This window comes from Caretta caretta, chromosome 3 (assembly GCF_965140235.1).
Source record: "Caretta caretta isolate rCarCar2 chromosome 3, rCarCar1.hap1, whole genome shotgun sequence".
In the NCBI taxonomy this organism is placed as follows: Eukaryota; Metazoa; Chordata; order Testudines; family Cheloniidae; genus Caretta; species Caretta caretta.
Window position 1 is genome coordinate 85,002,888 of NC_134208.1, and position 22,842 is coordinate 85,025,729.

A 22,842-nucleotide genomic window follows, 5' to 3' on the forward strand; every position below is an offset into this window, starting at 1 on the left:
CTGCCATTGACCTGCTGTGTGACCTTTGGCAAGTCACTGCATCGCTATGTGGGTAATGGTGTTTATGCTCTTTTGTAAAGCACTTTAGGTCCTATAAATGAAAAGCATTACTTAACAGCAAAGTTGTCTATTAAGATTCTTTTCTCAAGCTCATCATTGTGGTATTTGTGCACCTTCCAATGTAGCTCAAAGCCTTATACTTAATATAGCATTGCTATTCACCATATACAGATAGTGGGCATTGCACCTATATGGCCCCATCTTGATCTGGGCAAGGGCCATTCACCTTAAGATGGAAAAAACATGCTGGAACTTGGTGTCTCCACAGGACACAATTCTGTATGAAAGAGGAGAGCAGCTGCAATCTGTTCCAATGAATGCAAATTAGCTTCTGCCCTCCAGCTCCTGGCTCTTTGGAAGAAGACTTTAGTTGGAAAGTTGGACTCCCTTGCCCTCTAACCTCTGCTGTGGAAGATTAGCAGAGTCACGTCTTTCATTCCTATAGTCACATTAGTACTAAGAAGCCTCTAAAGTACTTCATGCTAGCAGATATGCATATCAGGACCCAAGTTTCTTTTATCTTCCCTTCAATTTCTGTTTCTATTTTGGACACTTTGGCTTGATGCAGCTTACATTCAGAAAATGACTCCATCTGTCTCTCTCATCAGAACCAAATGCTTTTGTTGACATTGGCAATCAAGCTGCATTTGTAGAGCTGAGGCTCAGAACACTGTTACTGTAACTGTTACTGGCTTTAGTGTATTTGCTAGGTCATTGCACGTGCTTTGTTCTGAAGTGTTTTTCTGTTTTGCTCTCTCTTTAGCACATGTTTACGAGACAGTATTTAGAGGATTTTTTTTAAGCAAATGAGAAATTATAAAAAGTCAAGTGCTCCTCCACAGCTGTGAGCTGAAATAAAAAGTTTAGCTGTTCATGCACAGCTATTTATAGCACAATTTCAAGTCAATAGCTCAAATAATTTTAAACTGGCCTACTTGATCCAGTACAAAATGTATTTTTATTCCCTCGAGCCTTATAGTCACATTCTGCCACTGCATGTGGCCTGTGTACCTCAGAATTCTATGTAACTTTTCATTGCAAGCTACTCAGGAGTGTACTCTGGAGACCTTTCCAGTTATCCAAAGGATTGGGTACATCATAAAAATGGAGGCTCAGGAATTCGGTGGTATTTATTAAAGTCCAATATTGCAGCTTCTGCACCAGATTTTGGATGCAGTGGCACCAGAATGGTCCCATGCACAAAAAAGGGCAGATTTGTTTTGTGTAAACCTCAAAAGAGCCATGATCTGACCAAAAGTTTATTTTATTAACCAAATCTCATTATAATGTCCAAAATTTTGAGGGCCCAAATCAATGATGACCTTAGCTGGAATAACCTGTGTACTTAGCTGTTAAATAATATAGCTGTTAAATAATTGTCTGGTTACCTATGCTTTGTAAACCTGCTCTTTTCCACACCTCATAAATGTTATTTAAACATGGCTTACAGTTCTATGTTGACAATGAATGAAGGGCCTCATGTCTGGCTCACTGTTTTATTCTTGTGAAGAAGACCTGTTATCTATCAATTTGGCCTCTGTGTGTTATGTTCTATATACAGAATTCTTGGTGCATGTTTGTGTGGATGGAAATAAGAACTTGTTTTTGTTGCACACAATTCATTAGGTAAAAAGTAGAGGATACCTATTGGCCATATATGAAGTGATTTGGTACTAAGAACTGCTGGATACTGCTCCCTTCCTCTACGTCTCTAACATTTTTCAGCTTGATACTTATGACTGACTCCACCAATTGACTCATTTTCCTTGAGCTTTCAACTCGTGGCTCAACCTATAATTTTTAGTTTAAAGTTCTGTGTACTATTGCACTGGTCTAGTTACGTTGAGTATCCAATTGTTGTCATTATCTCTTACTGCTGTTTAGGAGTCATAGAGAATAATTGCTGTAAGTGACCAGTGATAGAGAATGTAAAAATACCACCATAGTTCATTTCAGTGAAAAGGGCTCTTTGCAGAGCAGTTTCATATGAGTTGGGGCCATTGGCATCTTTCCTCCCTGAACACGACTAACCTATTGATCTACATCAGTTCAAACACCTCAGGGCGAGTCACAAATTCTGGACATTACATCAGATGGGGCTTAATCACCATGTCACATGTTACTCCACTTAATGCTGAATGGTGCTGCCTCCTGGCAGTTCTGGAGCTTAGCTTAAATCAGGCTGACACCGCTTCCAGTGGTTGCACCCCATCAGTTTCTCCTCTGTAGCCCCTCTCTTACTGTTAGGAACCACAGTTGTCCTCTTCATGACTCAGCCTTCTGGCCCGGTCACCAGTGTGGTTTCTTTCCCCTTCCAGGGATGGGGGAGATCAAGGTTCCTGTTCTCCAGCAGTCTCTTCCTTCCCTGCCTCACAGTACCGTTCCCACAAGGTCTGAACCCTCTACCCTGGGTTCCAGCTCAGGGACACAACACCCAGGTACATTCCTTGCACCTTGCTGCCTTTCCCTGAGCTGCTTCTATATCTCCTGGCTCTCCCCACTCCTCTGGGATTGCCAGTAGCTTCACTCCCTCCTTCCAGGGAATAAGTTTTGACAGCTTATCTCTGCAGGCCCACCTCCCTTCTCCCAGGGAGTCACTGCAGACTCGTTCCCTGCAGTCCCCTTTACTTCTTTTTTTTTTTTTTTTTTTTTTGTGGAAGCCCCCACTGTCTCTCACAGGTGAGCTTCTCTCAAATTAGCGGCCTCCAGCCTAAAGCTCACCCATTTGCAGCCTAAGTAACTGATTGGGCTCACCTGGCCCAATTCAGCTCTTGGGGGGTGGGGGGGGCAGTATGGGGAGCGCACCTCATCACACACTGCAATAGCTATTGTCTAATGTAAGTTGTGTTATAGGTTTTGGATGGTTGTATGCAGATTGGAGATAGGGTGACCAAACAGCAAATGTGAAAAATCAGGATGGGGTAATAGGAGCCTATATAAGAAAAAAACCCCAAAATAGGGACTGTCCCTATAAAATCGGTCACCCTAATTGGAGACGTGCTTTGCTTTCTGACTCCACACGTGTATTGCTCTGACTTTGGACTTTCTCCAGAACACCTGTCTGGCTCCCCTGCTAACTTTAATTACTTGTGGTTTAGCTGTATTTAAGATGAATCCAATTAAACTAGCAAATGCCTTTGCAGGCCTTACATATCTCTCTAACTTTAATTATTGTGCTAGCTACATGATCTAGCCAATTATTCAATGTTGGCCTGGACCTACATTGTCAAACAATAACAAATATGTTTATGAAGTTGCTTTAATTTGTTCTCTGAAAAACGGTTTACATAAAAGAAGTGCTACCCAGGCAGATTTGTATAGACATATAAAACAATATTCATATTTGTATGAATCAAATAAGAACTGTACTATAGAGACTATAATAAGCAATAGATTATATTTACCAATAAATGCTACCAATTTAAATCAGGATCCCATTATTTTCAGTGTCTCTGGGTGACCTCTGACTTGATAAACGATATGTTCTAATGAGATACATGCATTCATGTACTTGGGGCTTGATCCAAAGTTCATTCACATCAATGGAAAGGTTCCTATTGACTATAAAGGGGTTTGGATTAGGTTTTAATCCATTCTGACACTGAAGGTACAGATTCCTAAATCCAATATTGCATCATACATGTTTTTTCTGTTAACAATGCTATCCCCATAAGTTTTCTTAATGTCCACTTAATATACCTTCCTCTGGGTTATAGGTTGGTTAATGAATCAAACACATGCAGCTAATCTTGCATGTACTTAATATTTTCTGACCAAATTTTACACTTTTCCCCATATTTCCAAACCATGGTCTTGATTCAGCAAAGCACTGAAGCCTGTGTTTAAATCCATTTCTAATTAGCAAAGTACTTAAGAGCTTTCCTGAATAGGAATGGATTTAAGTACATGCTTGGAATTAATCATATGCTTAAATGGTTTGCTGAATTGCAACCCATATATACAAATTCCCCATCCTCTGTTTTATAATGTTTAAATGCCTATTCCTTTTAATGTACAGTGTGAACAAAATACTCATTTTATTGTAATGCCATAAAAGAGGGAATCATTTGAACTTTTATAAGTGGTACTAAACCAACCAGTTAAATCTGTCTGCAATTGCTAGAGTTGTCTGTGTGCAATCAAAACTGAATAACACCTATTTTGTTTGATGATTGGTTCATTTCTTACCATTAAAACTAATAGTTTATTTTCAGCCAAGTTGCCAAAAGTTCAGGAAGGTAAATATTATATTAGAAAATAAATGATTCAAGTGCTCTAATATTCAAAACAACAATCAGTCTTCATCCAACTAGTAAAAACTGGGATGGCATAATCAGTGATTATATCAACCCACATAAGACCCATATTCTATGAAGGAGTGCTAGAATATGAACAGAATGCTTTACATTTCACTCTTTGCTTTTGTTTTAATAGTTAAATATTTAACAACAAGCGTGTTTCCCAGTGCAATTTGAGGACCCAGTCTTCGTTGGATCTTCCCACAAATCATATGGATTTGTAGGATGGGACTACTGGAACATAAGTAAGGAAAGTGTCATTCAAATTAGAAAGTCCCTACAAAATCCTGATGAAATAATGCTAGATTTACAGCAGTAATAGAATTTGTCAGTGAAGAACCATAAAACAAAAACATACAGTACATCTCCCATTAGATCTTTCCAGTAGGTTTAATTCAATAGGAGCGAGACGTTGGAGGGGAAATGGTGCAGTTAAAACCATTGCAAATTTGAAGAATCATTCACTTATAAATGAAAGAAAGAAAGTTCTGTATTTCAATGGTTAAATGATGACTGCTAACTACATTATATGGCCATCTGAATTTAACACCTTATCATCATCATCATCATCATCAATGTTCCTATTACGCCTCTGGAATTTAGGGCAGTGACGAAGCTCCTCCACTCCTGTCTGTTTCTGGCAAGACTTTCAATGGTTCCCCAGCTGTGTCCTAGGTTTTTCAGTTCAGCTTCCACAGCTCTTCGCCATGTTGTTTTCGGGAGGCCTCATTTCGGGCGGCCTTCAAGGGTCCATTTTATTGCTACTCTGGTGATGGAATCAGTTTCCATCCGAAGCACATTACTGATACATCTCCAACACATCCTGGCAATGTTGGTGCTCAGATCCTCTTGGCTGCACTGTGTCCATAGATCTTGGTTTGAGATTGTTCTGGGCCAAAAGATACGGAGGATTTTTCTGAGGTGGGTTGTATGGAATGAAGACAGTTTGCACATGTCAGACTTTCTCATTCCCCAGCATTCTGCACTATAAAGTAATGTTGAAAGTACGCGGCTCTGATAAATCTTGAGTTTGGTTTTTGGTTTTTTATTTTGATGATTTCCAGACTGTATTAAAGCTCCTGAAGGTGTTCCTGGCTTTATTGATTTTGTTCCTGATGTCCTGGCTTGTTCCACTGTCCTGGCTGATGGTGCTGCCCAAGTATGTGAATGTTTCTACATTGGTGAGAACATAATCTTCTATCTGTACTGGTGAGGCAATATTAAAGGTCATAATATCTGTCTTATTGCGGTTAATTTTCAATCCAATTTGCTGGCTGAATGTGTTGAGTCAAGTTGTTTTTTCTTGTATATGGTGTGATGATGAAGTGATGAAGTAAAGGACAAATTCTACCTTACACTACAGGCGAGTTAGAGAAAATACCACTCCATGACCTAACTATCGTCCTAGGAGACCTGATTGCCAAGGTCAATAAGGACACCACAAACAACGACAGAGCAATGGGAAGACATGGGTGTGGCACCATGAATGAAAATGGAGAAAGGCTTGTTGATTTCTGTAAAATGAATGACCTAGTCATCATCAGAACCCTATCTGAACATGGTGTTCTCTAAATGGCAGAGATAAGAACCAGATTGACCATATCATGATCAATGGTCAATGGCGACGCTCACTGACAGGTGTGAAAGTGAAAAGGGGTGCAGATGTTGGCAGCAACCATCACCTTGTGACAGCCCCCATCAAGCTAAAACTGAGAAGTGTGGGTCCACCAAACAAGGGACATAGACGTTATGATATTGACAAGCTAGAGTCCCTTGAAGTACAGAAATTAACACCTTATGCCAAACCCCAAAATTGTCTATACTTTCACAAAGTGCATAAAGCCTAACTCTGGGTTTGGGCAGAATGGGAATCTTTTTAAATACACCAAGGAGTGCAGAGTCAATTGTGTTTTTTTTTAAGTTAACATGTTTAATTAGATGTTCATTTAAGACATTGTCTGTATGGCTGTATTTTTGGTTGGGTGTGTGTGTGTAGGAGGCAATTATTTCTGATTAGTTTTACAGTACCCAAAAAATGCACTAGATAGTTAAAAGAACAAACGAAAAGGGGTACACATTTCAAAAGTGGCTAAGTGACATAGGAGCCAGAGTTGTGTTTTAAGAGATTTAGGCACTTTGGCCCAGATCTTCAAAGGTATTTAGATACCTAATCCCCATTGATTTCAGTTGAAGTTAGGTGTCTAAATAAATGACACTTAAGCTCTTCAGTGCCTAAGTCACTTTTGAAATTGGCATATATAGGCTCCTAAATCACTTAAGCACTTTTGAAAATTGTATCCAAGGTCCTTTCTCCAAAGATCATAAAATCATAGGACTGGAAGGAACCTTGAGAGGCCTTTTAGTCCAGTCTCCTGCACTCAAGGCAGGACTAAGTATTATCTAGACCAGGGTGGGCAAACTTTTTGGCCCAAGAGCCACATCGGGGTTGCAAAACTGTATGGGGGGACAGATAGGGAACGCTGTCCCTCCCCCAACAGCCTGGTCCCTCCCCCTATCTGGTCCCTCCCACTTCGTGCCCCCTGACTGCCCCCTCAGAACTGCCAACCTATCCAACCACCCCCCCCGGCTCCTTGTCCCCAGACTGCCCTCTCCTGAGACCCCCTAACTCTAACCAATCCCCCAGGACCCCACCCCCTATCCAACCCCCCTTGCTCCCTGTCCCCTGCCAGGCCCCCGGGACTCCCACACTTATCCAACCCTCCCCTCCCCTCCCCGATTGCCCCCCGGAACTCCCTGCCCCTTATCCAACTCCCCTGTCCCCTTACCATGCTGCTCAGAGCAGCATGTCTGGCAGCCCCGCCGCCCAGAGCGCTGCCCGTGTGGCGGTGAAGCTGCAGGGGGGGAGGACAGCAGGGGAGGGGCTGGGGACTAGCCTCTCCGGCCGGGAGCTCAAGGGCCAGGCAGGATGGGCCCACAGGCTGCAGTTTGCCCACGTCTAATCTAGATCATTCCTGAGAGGTGTTTGTCTAAGCTGCTCTTAAAAATCTCCAGAGATGGAGATTCCACAATCTTCTTAGGCAATTTACTGCAGTGCTTAACCACCCTGACAATTAGGGAGTTTTCCTAATGTCCAACCTAAACCATCCTTGTTCCAATTTAAGCCCATTGCTTATTGTCCTATCCTCAAAGGTTAAAGAGAACAACTTTTCTCCCTCGTCCTTATAACAACCTTTTATGTACTTGAAAGCTCTTATCTTGTCGTTCCCCCCCCCCCCCCAGTCTTCTCTTCTCCAGACTAAACAAACCCATTTTTTTCAATCTTCCGTCATAGTTTGTTTTCTAGAACTTTAATCATTTTTGTTGCTCTTCTCTGGACTTTCTCCAATTTGTCCACATCTTTCCCGAAATGTGGTGCCCAAAACTGGACACACTACTCCAGTTGAGGCCTGGAGTAGAGTCGAAAAATTACTTCTTGTGTCTTGATTATAAGACTCCTGCTAATACATCCCAGAATGATGTTTGCTTCTTTTGCAACAGTGTTACACTGTTGACTCTCATTTAGCTTGTGATCCACTATGACACCCCAGATTCCTTTCTGCAGTACGTTTTCCTAGGCAGTCATTTCGTGCCCCCTGATATGCCCTTCCAGCCTGATATGCCCTTCCAGCCTGACTGTGAACCACTGATAACTACTCTCTCGGAACAGTTTTCCAAGCCAGTTATTCACTCACCTTATAGTAGCACCATCTAGATTGTATTTCCCTAGATTGTTTATGAGAAGCTCATTTGAGACTGTATCAAAAGCCTTACTAAAGTCAAGAATATACCACATCTGCTGCTTCCTTCCCACCCCACCCTGTCCATAAGGCTTGTTAGCCTGTCAAAGAAAGCTATTGGGCTGGTTTGACATGATTTGTTCTTGACAAATCTATGCTGTTACTATAACACCTTATTATCTCCTAGGTGTCTTCAAATTCATTGCTCCATTATCTTTCTGGGTACTGACTGGTCTGTAATTCCCTGGTTTGTCCTTATTCCCCTATTTCTAGTTTGGCACTATATTTGCCCTTTTCCAGTCCTCTGGAATCTCACCCGTCTTCCGTGACTTTTTGAAGATAATCATTAATGGCTGAAAGAGCTTCTCAATCAGCACCTTGAGTATTCTAGGATGTATTTCATCAGGCCCTGGTGACTTGAAAACCTTTCACTTGTCTAAGTAATTTTTAACTTGTTCTTTCCCTATTTTAGCGTCTGTTCATACCTCATTTTCACCGCATTCATTAAGTTAGATGAACAATTGCTACTAAACTATTTGGTGTAAACTGAAACAAAAGTCATTTAGCACTTCTGCCATCTTCACATTTCTGTTACTGTTCCCTTAAACTTTCTTCCCAAGGGATCTTACCTACCAACTGCCTTAGTTGGCTAAAGTCTGCCTTCTTGAAATTCATTTTCTTTATTGTGCTGTTTTCCCTTCTACCATTCCTTAGAATCATGAACTCTATCCTTTCATGGTCACTTTCACCCAAGTTGCTTTCCACTTTCAAATTCTCAACCAGTTCTTCCCTGTTTGTCAAAATCAAATCTAAAACACTCTCCCTTTCTCCACCTTCTGAAATAAAAAAAATTGTCTCCAATATATTCCAGGAACTTGTTGGATAATCTGTGCCCTGCTGTGATATTTTCTCAACAGATATCTGAAGTCCCCCATCACTACCAAGTTCTCTGCTTTGGATGATTTTGTTAGTGGCTTATAAAAAGCCTCATCCACCTCTTCCTGGTTAGGTGGTCTCTAGTAGACCCCTACCATGACATTACCCTTGTTTTTACCCCTTTTATCCTTACCCAGAGACTTTCCACAAGTCTGTTTCCTATTTCAATTTCAACCTCTGTCCAAGTGTATACATTTTTGATATATAAGGCAACACCTCCTCCTTTCTTTCCCTGCCTGTCCTCCCTGAGGAAGCTCGACCCTTCTATACCAATATTCCAGTCGTGTATTATCCCACCAAGTCTCTGTGATGACAACTATGTCATAGTTGTGCTTATTGATTAGCATTTATAGTTCTTGCTGCTTATTCCCAATATTTCTCACATTAGTATACAGCCATCTAAGATACTGATTTGATTTCCCCCCCCCATGTTCTCTCTTGTCTCTCCCTTATCCCTGCTATAACGACCCATACGCTTCTTAGATGGGTCTTAGGAGTGCTAATCAAGGTGGACACCAGTGCAATCAAGGTGGACATCGTCTATTCCCAACAGTTGACAAGAAGATGTGAGTATCAGCAGAGGGAAAATTACCTGTTAGCACTACAAAGGTAATTTCCCCTCTGTTTAATATTCACCCCTTCTTGTCAACTGTTGAGAATAGGCCACTTCCACCTTAATTGAATTGGCCTCATTAGCACTGACCCCCCCACTTAGTAAGGCAACTCCCATCTTTTCATGTGCTGTAATATATATACTGCTTACTGTATTTTACACTCCATGCATCTGATGAAGTGGGTTTTAGCCCACAAAAGGTTATGCCCAAATACATTTGTTAGTTTCTAAGGTGCCACAAGGACTCCTCGTTGTTTTTGCTGATACCGACTAACATGGCTACCACTCTGAGGTTTGTGTTGATGCTGTACCTGACTGGGCCAGCACAGCCTGCGTACCAAGGGCTGGAAGCAGCATCAGCAGATTATGCCCAGGTGAAAGTGGCTATATTGGGCTACCTTCAGATCATGGAAGAGGCTTTTCAAGGGTGATCCTGAGAGGAGAAATACTCCAGGTGGTTTGGCCCTGTATAGTATCCCAGAAATAGGAACTTGTGTTGGCAGTAGTTGAAGCCAAAGACTTAGACTTGAATCCAGGTTGCTGAGTTTATCTTGGCAGAGCAGTTAACCCACATGCTCCCAGCAGGGGGGAGGGATTGGGTACTCAAACACCAGGCAGAGACCCTGGCTGATGTGCAAAAGACCACCTGATGCAAAGGGGGGTCCCTTGAGTTGAAAGAGAACCTAACCAGGAGGGCAGTGGCCTGACAGCTTGATTCCTATAAGGTCCCAGCAAACTATGGGGCCCCAGGCTGGTCTCCATCAGAAAACCCAGATGCCCTAGACTGAGACCCAGATGAGGTGCATTGAGGCCCCTGCACTATTCTTACCAGGAAAACCAGGGAGTGGGAGTAGGCAGACTACATAGGGAGGTGCTACCTCAAGTGCTAGGCCCAGGGCCAGAACCCACCCAGCAAGTAGTGAGAGTTTGCTTTTCAGGTGGGCACCTAGGACACCTGTATCACAAATGCCCCTTTATTGAGTGTAGTTATGGATAGGTGTGGATGACAGAAAATTTAGCCTGTAAGCCAGTGGTCTCCAACCTTTTTTACACCCAAGATCACTTTTTGAATTTAAGGGCAACCCAGGATCTACCCTGCCCCTTTCCCAAAGCCCTGCCCCGCTCACTCCATTTCCCCCCCCCCCGCACCCTCACTCACTTTCACCAGGCTGGGGCAGGGGGTTGGGGTTCAGGAGGGGGTGCAGGGGTTGAGGTGCCTTAGTGCTCAGCAGATCCTGAGGTGAGCCTATAGGGGCATGTATGCATGCATTTAAACCTGGGGACTTGTCCTGCTCCCCAGTGCAGAGTTCAAACTATTCACCAAGTGGCAGGGACCATATGAAGTAAAACAGCAGGTGGGGAACATTAATTATGAAACCAGGTGGACTAGACAGGAAGTCTATCATATAAACCTCCTGAAACCAGGGGAGGGCCAGGAGGGCTTGTTTGCTGAGTAAGTATCCGAGTGTGTTTGCTGGGAGGGCAGTGTGAAAGCCTGAGCGAGTGCCTGATTGGGTGGTAGCCTGCAGGGGGCGGGCATTGGGGCTGTCTGTTTGTTTGTTTCAGGGAAGCCTGGCTGTTTAAAAATAGCCAGAGCTCCGCAAACCAGCTGAGCAGCGGGGAACAGCAGAGCAGCACACAGCAGGAGTTTGCCTGGGAGTTCGCCTGGAGTGAGCCCGGTGAGGCTTACATCTTGCCAACGTCTCTGAGGAAGCTCATAGTAGGAAGGTGATATGGAAGGGGGGGGTTCAGCTGTTGTGACCTGCACTGGATGTGCCATGTTTGTCTTTCTTCCACAGGACAGAAGTGACTTTGTCTGTACGAAGTGCAAGCTGGTCTCCATATTGGAAGAGAAGATTGAAGGTCTGGAGCAACAGATAACGACTCTGCATTGCATATGAGAATCTGAGGATTTTCTGGACAAAAGTCAGGATATGCTTCTACGGGCACAAAGCTCTAAAGATTTAGAGCAGGTTGCACAGCGGAGCCAAGAGGCCAGTGAAGAAGCTTGGCAAGGGGGAATGTCCGGGTTCCAGCAACACGGACACAGGTAACTAACCGCTTTCATGTTCTCTCCACAGGTACCATTGCGGAGAGTGGACCAGATGATACGTCTGGGGGGAGAAAGCAGAAGGAGACTCCGCTGGTTGGAAGGCATGAGATGCACTGTCCTGAGGTTGGGGGTTCCATGACCACCACTCCCAAGAGAAGGAGGCGGGTGGTGGTGGTTGGGGACTCTCTCCTCCTGGGGACTGAGTCATCTATCTGCCGCCCTGACCGGAAAAACCGAGAAGTCTGCTGCTTGCCAGGGGCTAAGATTCACGATGTGACAGAGAGACTGCCGAGACTCATCAAGCCCTCGGATCGCTACCCCTTCCTGCTTCTCCACGTGGGCACCAATGATACTGCCAAGAATGACCTTGAGCGGATCACTGCAGACTACGTGGCTCTGGGAAGAAGGATAAAGGAGTTTGAGGCGCAAGTGGTGTTCTCGTCCATCCTCCCCGTGGAAGGAAAAGGCCTGGGTAGGGACCGTCCAATCATGGAAGTCAACGAATGGCTACGCAGGTGGTGTCGGAGAGAAGGCTTTGGATTCTTTGACCATGGGATGGTGTTCCATGAAGGAGGAGTGCTGGGCAGAGACGGGCTCCACCTTACGAAGAGAGGGAAGAGCATCTTTGCGAGCAGGCTGGCTAACCTAGTGAGGAGGGCTTTAAACTAGGTTCACTGGGGGAAGGAGACCAAAGCCCTGAGGTAAGTGGGAAAGCGGGATACCGGGAGGAAACGCAGGCAGGAACGTCTGTGAGGGGAGGGCTCCTGCCTCATACTGAGAATGAGGGGCGATCAGCAGGTTATCTCAAGTGCTTATATACAAATGCACAAAGCCTTGGAAACATGCAGGGAGAACTGGAGGTCCTGGTAATGTCAAGGAATTATGATGTGATTGGAATAACAGAGACTTGGTGGGATAACTCACATGACTGGAGTACTGTCATGGATAGTTATAAACTGTTCAGGAAGGACAGGCAGGGCAGAAAAGGTGGGGGAGTAGCACTGTATGTAAGGGAGCAGTATGACTGCTCAGAGCTCCAATACGAAACTGCAGAAAAACCTGAGTGTCTCTGGATTAAGTTTAGAAGTGTGAGCAACAAGAGTGATGTAGTGGTGGGAGTCTGCTATAGACCACCGGACCAGGGGGATGAGGTGGATGAGGCTTTCTTCTGGCAACTCGCAGAAGCTACTAGATCGCACGCCCTGGTTCTCATGGGTGACTTTAATTTTCCTGATATCTGCTGGGAGAGCAATACAGCGGTGCATAGACAATCCAGGAAGTTTTTGGAAAATGTAGGGGACAATTTCCTGGTGCAAGTGCTAGAGGAGCCAACTGGGGGGGAGCTTTTCTTGACCTGCTGCTCACAAACCGGGAAGAATTAGTGGGGGAAGCAAAAGTGGATGGGAATTTGGGAGGCAGTGACCATGAGTTGGTTGAGTTCAGGATCCTGACACAGGGAAGAAAGATAAGCAGCAGGATACGGACCCTGGACTTCAGGAAAGCAGACTTCGACTCCCTCATGGGAACGGATGGGTAGGATCCCCTGGGGGACTAACATGAAAGGGAAAGGAGTCCAGGAGAGCTGGCTGTATTTCAAGGAATCCCTGTTGAGGTTACAGGGACAAACCACCCCGATGTGTCGAAAGAATAGTAAATATGGCAGGTGACCAGCTTGGCTTAACGGTGAAATCCTAGCGGATCTTAAACATAAAAAAGAAGCTTACAAGAAGTGGAAGGTTGGACATATGACCAGGGAAGAGTATAAAAATATTGCTCGGGCATGTAGGAATGAAATCAGGAGGGCCAAATCGCACCTGGAGCTGCAGCTAGCAAGAGATGTCAAGAGTAACAAGAAGGGTTTCTTCAGGTACGTTGGCAACAAGAAGAAAGCCAAGGAAAGTGTGGGCCCCTTAATGAATGAGGGAGGCAACCTAGTGACAGAGGATGTGGAAAAAGCTAATGTACTCAATGCTTTTTTTGCCTCTGTCTTCACGAACAAGGTCAGCTCCCAGACTGCTGCGCTGGGAATCACAGCATGGGGAGTAGATGGCCAACCCTCTGTGAAGAAAGACATGGTTAGGGACTATTTAGAAAAGCTGGACGTGCACAAGTTCATGGGGCCAGACGAGTTGCATCCGAGAGTTCTAAAGGAATTGGCGGCTGTGATTGCAGAGCCATTGGCCATTATCTTTGAAAACTCGTGGCGAATGGGGGAAGTCCCAGATGACTGGAAAAAGGCTAATGTAGTGCCAATCTTTGAAGAAGGAGGATCCTGGGAACTACAGGCCAATCAGCCTCACCTCAGTCCCCAGAAAAATCATGGAGCAGGTCCTCAAAGAATCAATCCTGAAGCATTTACATGAGAGGAAAGTGATCAGGAACAGTCAGCATGGATTCACCAAGGGAAGCATGGATTCACCATGCCTGACTAATCTAATCGCCTTCTATGATGAGACTACTGGTTCTGTGGATGAAGGGAAAGCAGTGGATGTATTGTATCTTGACTTTAGCAAAGCTTTTGACACGGTCTCCCACAGTATTCTTGTCAGCAAGTTAAAGAAGTATGGGCTGGATGAATGCACTATAAGGTGGGTAGAAAGTTGGCTAGATTGTCGGGCTCAACGGGTAGTGATCAATGGCTCCATGTCTAGTTGGCAGCCAGTGTCAAGTGGAGTGCCCCCGGGGGTTGGTCCTGGGTCCCCTTTTGTTCAATATCTTCATAAATGATCTGGAGGATGGTGTGGATTGCACACTCAGCAAATTTGTGGATGATACTAAACTGGGAGGAGTGGTAGATACGCTGGAGGGGAGGGATAGGATACAGAAGGACCTAGACAAATTGGAGGATTGGGCCAAAAGAAATCTGATGAGGTTCAATAAGGATAAGTGCAGGGTCCTGCACTTAGGACGGAAGAACCCAATGCACCACTACAGACTAGGGACCGAATGGCTAGGCAGCAGTTCTGCGGAAAAGGACCTAGGGGTGACAGTGGACGAGAAGCTGGATATGAGTCAGCAGTGTGCCCTTGTTGCCAAGAAGGCCAATGGCATTTTGGGATGTATAAGTAGGGGCATAGCGAGCAGATCGAGGGACGTGATTGTCCCCCTCTATTCGGCATTGGTGAAGCCTCATCTGGAGTACTGTGTCCAGTTTTGGGCCCCACACTACAAGAAGGATGTGGATAAATTGGAGAGAGTCCAGCGAAGGGCAACAAAAATGATTAGGGGTCTGGAACACATGACTTATGAGGAGAGGCTGAGGAAACTGGGATTGTTTAGTCTGCAGAAGAGAAGAATGAGGGGGGATTTGATAGCTGCTTTCAACTACCTGAGAGGTGGTTCCAGAGAGGATGGTTCTAGACTATTCTCAGTGATAGAAGAGGACAGGACAAGGAGTAATGGTCTCAAGTTGCAGTGGGGGAGGTTTAGGTTGGATATTAGGAAAAAAAATTTCACTAGGAGGGTGGTGAAACACTGGAATGCGTTACCTAGGGAGGTGGTAGAATCTCCTTCCTTAGAGGTTTTTAAGGTCAGGCTTGACAAAGCCCTGGCTGGGATGATTTAATTGGGGATTGGTCCTGCTTTGAGCAGGGGGTTGGACTAGATGACCTCCTGAGGTCCCTTCCAACCCTGATATTCTATGATTCTATGATCCTTCTTTATCCATTTGAGCCAGTACTGAGACCCCAAGCATCTGTCTTGCAGGATCCTGACTCTGTACAGGTAAGGGTGAAACTCTGCCCGGGACCAGGATCCCAAGTGAGACAACTGCTCTGAGATATTGTCATCTCAGCTGCGATAAACCCACCTAATAATTCAACATCATGACCAGAACAGGGGCAACATGTCTGGGAGAACTATTGGCTGCTTTTTAAAAAAAAAAAAAAAAAAAAAGGAGCTCTGCACATGCTGGATTTAGGAGCCATTGAAGAATCTCACAGCAATTCACAAAGCCAAGTTGGCCTGGCCTATAAACCAGATGGCACTATTCTAGTCTGCACAGACTTCAGAAAGGTTAGTGCTATTTCCAAGTTTCATGTGTACTCCATTACCTGAGTGGATGAACTACTAGACTATGTAATTAGTCTAGTGTTAAGAGCAGAGAACTGTAAGTCGTGCCTCCTGGGTACTGTTTCTGTCACTGATTGACCTTGGGAAAGTCAGTTGACCTCTCTCTTTACTCAGCCTTAAATGGACATAATTCTTCTATCTCATAGAGGAATTGTGAGGATTCATTATTGTTTATAAAGCATTTTGAGATCCATGAATGAAAGGTTCTATATCAATGCAAGATATATTTAGTTTTGCTTCAGTTTAATTTTCTGCATCTATTTATATATTTTTACATTTTCTTTTCAATGTGAAAGAAACGCATGATTGTTTAGAAATATGGCTTCAACTTAGCGCTTGACTGCACTGCTCAGCAGTTCAGACTACCACTGCATGAATAGCAGTGTGCACCAAAGTGCTGCACTGTAACTCCCCCATGTGGTTGCTGTGGGCAGAAAATAAACAGTTCCTAGTTCACATGAATGTAATTCTCTTCAAATAGGACTACATGCAGGTGACCCAGGAACCTTTTCGTTTTTGCCTGCAGTGTCTACATAGGGAGTTACAGTGCGGTACTTTGGTGCGTCCTGCTCATCACACCTCTGTAGTCTGAACTGTGAGGCAGAATAGACATAGCCTTAGAGTGTGGGCCAAGTTCATCCCCCAAGTAAGCAGGTGCAATGTCGTTTGTCAGATTTCACCTGATTACACCAGGGCTGAATTTGGCCCTGTGTAATATACCAGCAATTCAAAAATAAAATGTGACTACTACAACTACTCATAAACATCCATTTGACAATGCAGTTTTATTTGTATAGAAAAAAGATGTATCCTAAACACAGAAAACTAAAAATAAGTGGTATGGCAAATTGTATAGTTATATTTCTGTGGTACAGCTATTTATATAGCTGTATTTCTGTGCTTATGTAATCATATATAGCACAGTTACACAACAAGAAAAAAGATTCTTCAGTAGTACTGGTAAAATAATTACTGTATATAATATACACAGAGAGGAAAAAGCAAAACAAGTGCTTGAAAAAATTTGTAAAAGAAGAAGCAGAGCCAGAAAATCCCATGGGAAACATTATGTATGAAAGAGAAAATGTATTTGGACAGATGAAAGTTCTGTATCCAATATATTAAATGGCACCTGGGTATCTGTTAAGTTTGCTTTTTGCTAGTAGCAGTAGTGGTGCGGTATGTGTGCAGATAGAATCTGGACATAAATCTAAAAGATCAGCAAAGGGGAAACGTTAACCAGATGCTGGTAAATAATGACACAATGTGATGAGGTAAGCTCAGCACTCATACACTTTAAGATGTAAATAAATGGGTTTTGAGATGTTTAAAAAGCTCTCTTACACCAGCTGGATGGAAATATCTGAAATGTCAGCATTGTGTAGTTCACCATCTGTGTATCCCCATTTTTTCTCTTTATTTTAAGGATTCCTTATGTTGGAGAGCGAAAAATGACTCTTCTGTAGTTCAAATGTGCTTGTGAAAAGGTGAAATGGGATTTTTTTTAAAGATTTGCTTTGTTCCAAATAATCATATGTAAAACAACAATTGGTAGCAACTTACAAATAGTCAGTAATAATACTTAGCACTTTTATGAACTACTTTTTATCATCAAAGCTTTTTACACGCATTATCTAATTAATACATAATTAAATAAAATTAATGAGACCATAATCACCGTGAAACAAACAGCTACACTTTATTTCCCCAGCTATTATCTTTTAATAGAGGGCACATATTGGATGCTACAGCTATTTGAATGGAAGACAGCAAAAAGTGAGCCTGAGAAACTATCCCCACCCGTCTTTCCAATGTAATTGACTTCAATCTATTGTGATCACATCATTTTGGGGTCAGCCTTAGGAAAAGCTGTGAGGATATCCACAGTGTTGAGCAGGTTGTCACCACTGGAATATTATTTCTTACTGGAAAAGGAAAGTAAAGAATGTTTATGGACTGCTAACCAAACAACGACTTCCTTTATTATTATTTAATATTCATATTGCTACTACCAGGCAAAATGATAGGTTGGACCCCATTGTGCTAGGTGGTGTACAAACACAAAACTTCCAATATCTTGCCTATAGAGAGAATATGGATAGGGCTCCAAAGAGAAATCCATACAAAAAAAAGAAGGAAAAGAAGAGCCAGAAATAAAGGAGAAACTGGATTATTCTTCCCAAATAAACAGTAACGTGATATAGAATATGCTCTAGGTTTTATCTTCTAGCTAAATCTTATTTTTGTTTGGTAATAATCAACTTAAGAACTGTATCTATCAGACACCTGAGTTTAGGTCAGAAGAAATATTGTTTAATATTTGTCCTTTATCCAAGAATAATGACAATTAATTGGATGCAAACAAAACACAAGTGAACATTGAAGATGGGAATCTCTTCTGCCTAAGGACTATTCATTAGGCTGTTACATACGACTCTAAGTGGGGAGAATCATAATAGAGATGTAATTTTAACCACAGCATCTCTTTTTCACTTCAAAGAAAGTTGTCTATTCAAAGTATGCATCTCTGGATTTCTCTTTTAAGATATTATTTTGATAGTTCTTAGTTGAGTGTGTGGGGGTTGGCTGGTTGATTTTTTTGTTTGTTTTTTTAATTCTTGAGAGAGCCAGTAATATATATGTGGTTTCATTTAATTTCATTATTATGTTGGTGAATGATGTTGAACCCTGTTTTTTTAGGTAGCAAGTGTTAGCTAGGGCTGTTAGACCCCTATTTACTGTGAAATATATAGTATTTGCATAAACAGTGCGCCCCTTTTCAAAGTCCTAAATACAGTCAGTGATCTAGACTTATTGTTTGTCTTACAAAATTATTTGTAAGGGAATCAATTTGAAACTGTGCTGACCATGAATGACCTGGAAAACTCCCTTGCTTTCTACAGCATGTTGCAGTAGAGTGCTCACGCTGTCAGTATAGCTACTTGCTTTATGGGGTGACAATTCACAGGGCAAAATCTGTTGTCAAGAAAGCACAAGTCTTTTCCTCGGTTCCTATTGGGGCTGGGCTTCAACTGCTTAAATATTCAGGAATGAAAATCACACTGAGACCTGCACAGTAAAGTGTCCCCTTGGGCAGTGTCCCTAGCCTCTGTTTTCCAGAAGCTGGGACTAGGTGGGGGACTGGATTGCTACACTTGCTGAGTACCTGTTCTTCTCATTTCCTCTGGGGCACCTGGTATTGGCCACTGTCAGCACCCAGGCTCTGGGGCTAGATGAACCCTTAGTCTGACCCAGTACAGCCGTTCTTATGTTCCTCCCCCCAACACGCACGCACAAGACCATGGGCTAGCTTGCTCAGATGGCGCAAAGAGGGAAAGGAGAAATGGGCGCGGGGGAAGGGCGCCTTCTCTGCCTTCATCTTAGCCCCTGGAAGCGCCTCTTAGCATCTCTTACTCTATAGCTCCCTCCCCCCGCCCCCCAACGGGCAGCTGCGATGCAGTCTCTTCCAGCTGGGGGTTCACCAGAAGTAGTGCTCTTTGCTTTACAGGAGGGGAGGAAGGGAGCCCCAGTTCTTGCCATCTCCTGCCCGCTAACTCCCTGTGCCTCTCCCACCTCCCTCCCTCCCCCTCAATGCCGCCCCCTCCGCCTGCCCTCCGTGCTGCTCCTGCTCTCCTCCCATCGGTGCTGCCCCTCCCTCAGTGCTGCCCCGTCCTTTCTATGCCGCTGTCTCTCCTCCTGCCGTCAGTGCTGCCCCTGCCCCCACTGCTCCTGCCAGTGCTCATGTCCCTCCTCTCCCGCGACTTCCCGCCCTGCTGACTCCCCCTCCCCCGCGCGCTGCCGCCTCTGCCCTCCCCTGCTCGGCGGCTGCTGTGTCTCCCCCCTCCCCTCCGCGCTGGACCCGGGGCCACGTGCCGCCGCCGGAGTTCTGCCCCTGCCCTCGGTCTGCCATTGACGTCACATTCGGAACAAGCCGGCGGCCGCCCGCGCGCCCTCACACTCTCACACACACGGGAGGCGGCGGCAGCAGCAGCCGCAGCAGCAGCAGCAGCAGCCCGCCTGCCCCTGCCCGCTCCGCCAGCTGCCTCCTGGCCGCCCCGGCTCCTGGCCGCCCCGGCCCCGCTCGGCAGCCGGCCCCGCCGCGCTCATGAGAAGCGTCTGCCAGCCCTGATCCCAAGTAAGGACCCGGTGCAACTGCCCTCCCCGGATCGCGGCTCGGCGGCGGAGCCCGCTCCCGCGGCTCGTGCCGCAGCCCCGCAGCCTGCCCCGGGCTGTGCCCAGCCACCCCGCGCTTGGGCCAGGGCGGGCTGCAGGCACCAGCGTGCCAAGCAGGTGCGTGGGGCGCCCCTTCGACAGGGGCGGCGGGGCCTCCGGCCGCGGCGGGAGATCGGCGGCGGCTTCTGCCTTTTGCCCCTCAGAGCCGCGGCGGCCGGTTTTTTTCACAGCTTGGGGCGGCAAAAACTGCAGCGCCCGGGCCCTGCGCCTGGCCAAGCGCACCCCCGGCTGGGCTCAGCGCAGCGGCTGGCACGGGGACCGGCGGGTTCAGCACCACGGTCAGGGCTCTGAGCCGCTGCCTCGTGTCTTTCCTGCCTTCCCGCTGGTGGCGGGGGGTTGGCCTTTATTCTGCCACATCCCCCCACCCTTCCCTGGGCACGTTTCCTTCCCTCTCAGGCGTGACCCGCCCCGCCCCGCCAGGCGCGGTCCTGTCCTCTCCCCGCGCCCCGGCAGTCTGGGGGGCAGGGGAAAGGAGCCTGGAGCTGCCCCCGCTGCTCACTTTGTGCTCATTTGCCTCCTCGCCTCTTCTGCTCGCAGGCGGCGCACCTGGCTTCGGCAGAGATGAATGAAAGCGGCTCGCTCAATGGCACCGGGGTCCCTTTAGCCCGCATGCAAGCCAGCCATGGCAACTCTTCCCTGGAGCTCTCCTCGCAGCTCCCCGTCTTTGCCATCAACCCCTGGGACGTTGTGCTCTGCATCTCCGGGACCATCATCGCCTGTGAAAATGCCATCGTGGTGGCCATTATATTCTACACTCCCACCCTGAGAACCCCTATGTTTGTGCTCATTGGGAGCCTGGCCACAGCGGACCTACTGGCTGGAGTTGGCTTAATCCTGAATTTTGTTTTTCAATATGTGATCCAGTCAGAGACCATTAGCCTTATTACCGTTGGATTCTTAGTTGCCTCCTTCACTGCTTCTGTGAGTAGCTTGTTAGCCATCACAGTTGATCGTTACCTTTCCCTGTACAATGCACTGACTTATTACTCAGAGAAGACGGTCCTCTGCATTCATATGATGCTGGTCGTTACCTGGGGGGTGTCCCTCTGCTTGGGACTACTACCTGTTCTAGGCTGGAATTGTCTAGATGACTATTCATCCTGCAGTATTGTCAGACCCTTGACCAAAAGTAACGTGACTTTGCTGTCTGCCTCTTTCTTTTTGGTTTTTATCATCATGCTTCATCTGTACATTAAAATCTGCAAAATAGTTTGCAGGCATGCACATCAGATAGCTCTCCAGCAACATTTTTTGACTGCATCTCACTATGTTGCTACTAAAAAAGGAGTCTCTACGCTTGCTATAATTATTGGGACCTTTGGAGCAAGCTGGTTACCATTTGCAATCTATTGTGTAGTTGGAGATCTTGACTACCCTTCTGTGTACACTTACGCCACACTTCTGCCTGCTACTTACAACTCCATGATCAATCCTATCATTTATGCCTACAGAAACCAAGAAATTCAGAGGGCGATGTGGGTTCTTTTTTGTGGCTGCTTTCAGTCTAAAGTGTCCTTTCGTTCAAGATCACCCAGTGATGTCTAAGTGGCTTTTCTTTTTGTAGTGCTGCCCAAAGAGACAAGCTACTTAGTAAATTACAGTGCCTGTAATGAACTAGATCCATGTTGTGAAGTTGTTGAAAACATGCTTAAACCTTAGCACTTTATGTACATATATTTGTATTCTTTGGAATGTTCAGGTATGGAGCTTTCACGTCTGTAAAAAAACTGTGGTTGCACCCAGAATTGTACATCACATTTGTAAAATGAAGACATTCCAATACTGCTTAATTCTAGCACTTTATTTCTAGCTGCTGAAGTGCCAAACAGTGTTGCCACTTCCAAGGGCAGAGAGAAGGGAAGTGAAATGTATTTTATGTGTGAGTATATTTTGCTGCACAATGTTGACAAATTATAACATTTTGTACACAAAGAAATAAATGCCTTGAACGTGTAATTTTATTTTGTGTGTTTAACTGATTACAGAGATATGAAAGCTTGAAAGCCTGCCAGCTGAGCAAGATCCCTTTTTGTTTACTCTAAAAAGCTCACCCTGTACTTGTAGCTAAGGAAACTACTATATTTTACGTATGCAGAGGAAATATCTCACAAAAATGCTTAACTGCTATTTTTGATTGTTTTCTTTCATTATCCTGACTAGTATTTATTTATCTTATCTTATTGATTTTTTTCTCCAATTCTCACAGGGTCTCATCTTTTATTCATAGGTTGGTCCCATATTAAAATATTACATTTTAAAAAATTAAGGGAAAAATATCCAAGATGCTTTTCAGTTTCAGCCTAAACTCCCTTATTTCTCCCCTTAAAGGAGAAATAAAATCAGTTGATTTGGGGAAATAATCAGTTGATTCCCTAAAAGCTTGTACAAGGCCATCATAAATTGGCTTATGTGACCATCTACCATTCTGAAGCTAAATGTGTTTCTCTTTCCCTCTGCTTGATTGAACTCTAACACTAATGGGGAGAATCACGTAAGTGCTGCTTTGTTGTCTGCCTGTCTTGGAGCAGTTTAAAATTTTCTGACAACCCAGTGGCTTAGTTGAGTGATTTTTGCCAGGAGCCAGGTGAACATTACATGTAAGCTTTGAAGGATTTGTTCACTGAAGATCAAATTCCTAGACAACTGATTCTTTTAGTAATGCTACATTGTATATGCAGCACACTTCAAAAATATTGCTGGACACTTTACTATTTAAATTCAGTGAAATTATGATTTATCACTTACCCTTTCAACTTTTAGTTAAAGGCTGCAACAGATTAAACCTCTATTCATGTGTATAGGGCAAAAATATTAAAGAATGTAGCCTCTACTATTTCCAAA

The 22,842-nt window shown here is 44.7% G+C and overlaps 1 protein-coding gene across 1 annotated transcript; it reads left to right on the plus strand.

The window, feature by feature from the left end:
- Positions 1–19,601: 19,601 nt before the first annotated feature.
- On the plus strand, positions 19,602–21,962 carry GPR6 (G protein-coupled receptor 6). The gene is made up of 2 exons (XM_048844817.2): positions 19,602–19,903; positions 20,539–21,962. Exon 2 carries the CDS (start codon positions 20,563–20,565, stop codon positions 21,544–21,546), a length of 984 nt encoding a protein of 327 aa, XP_048700774.1. The 5' UTR covers positions 19,602–19,903; positions 20,539–20,562; the 3' UTR covers positions 21,547–21,962.
- The last annotated feature ends 880 nt before the right edge of the window (positions 21,963–22,842 follow it).

Bases quoted from the DNA above. Each gene is read 5' to 3' on its own strand.
- GPR6 (XM_048844817.2), top strand. From the start codon at position 20,563: ATGAATGAAAGCGGCTCGCTCAATGGCACCGGGGTCCCTTTAGCCCGC.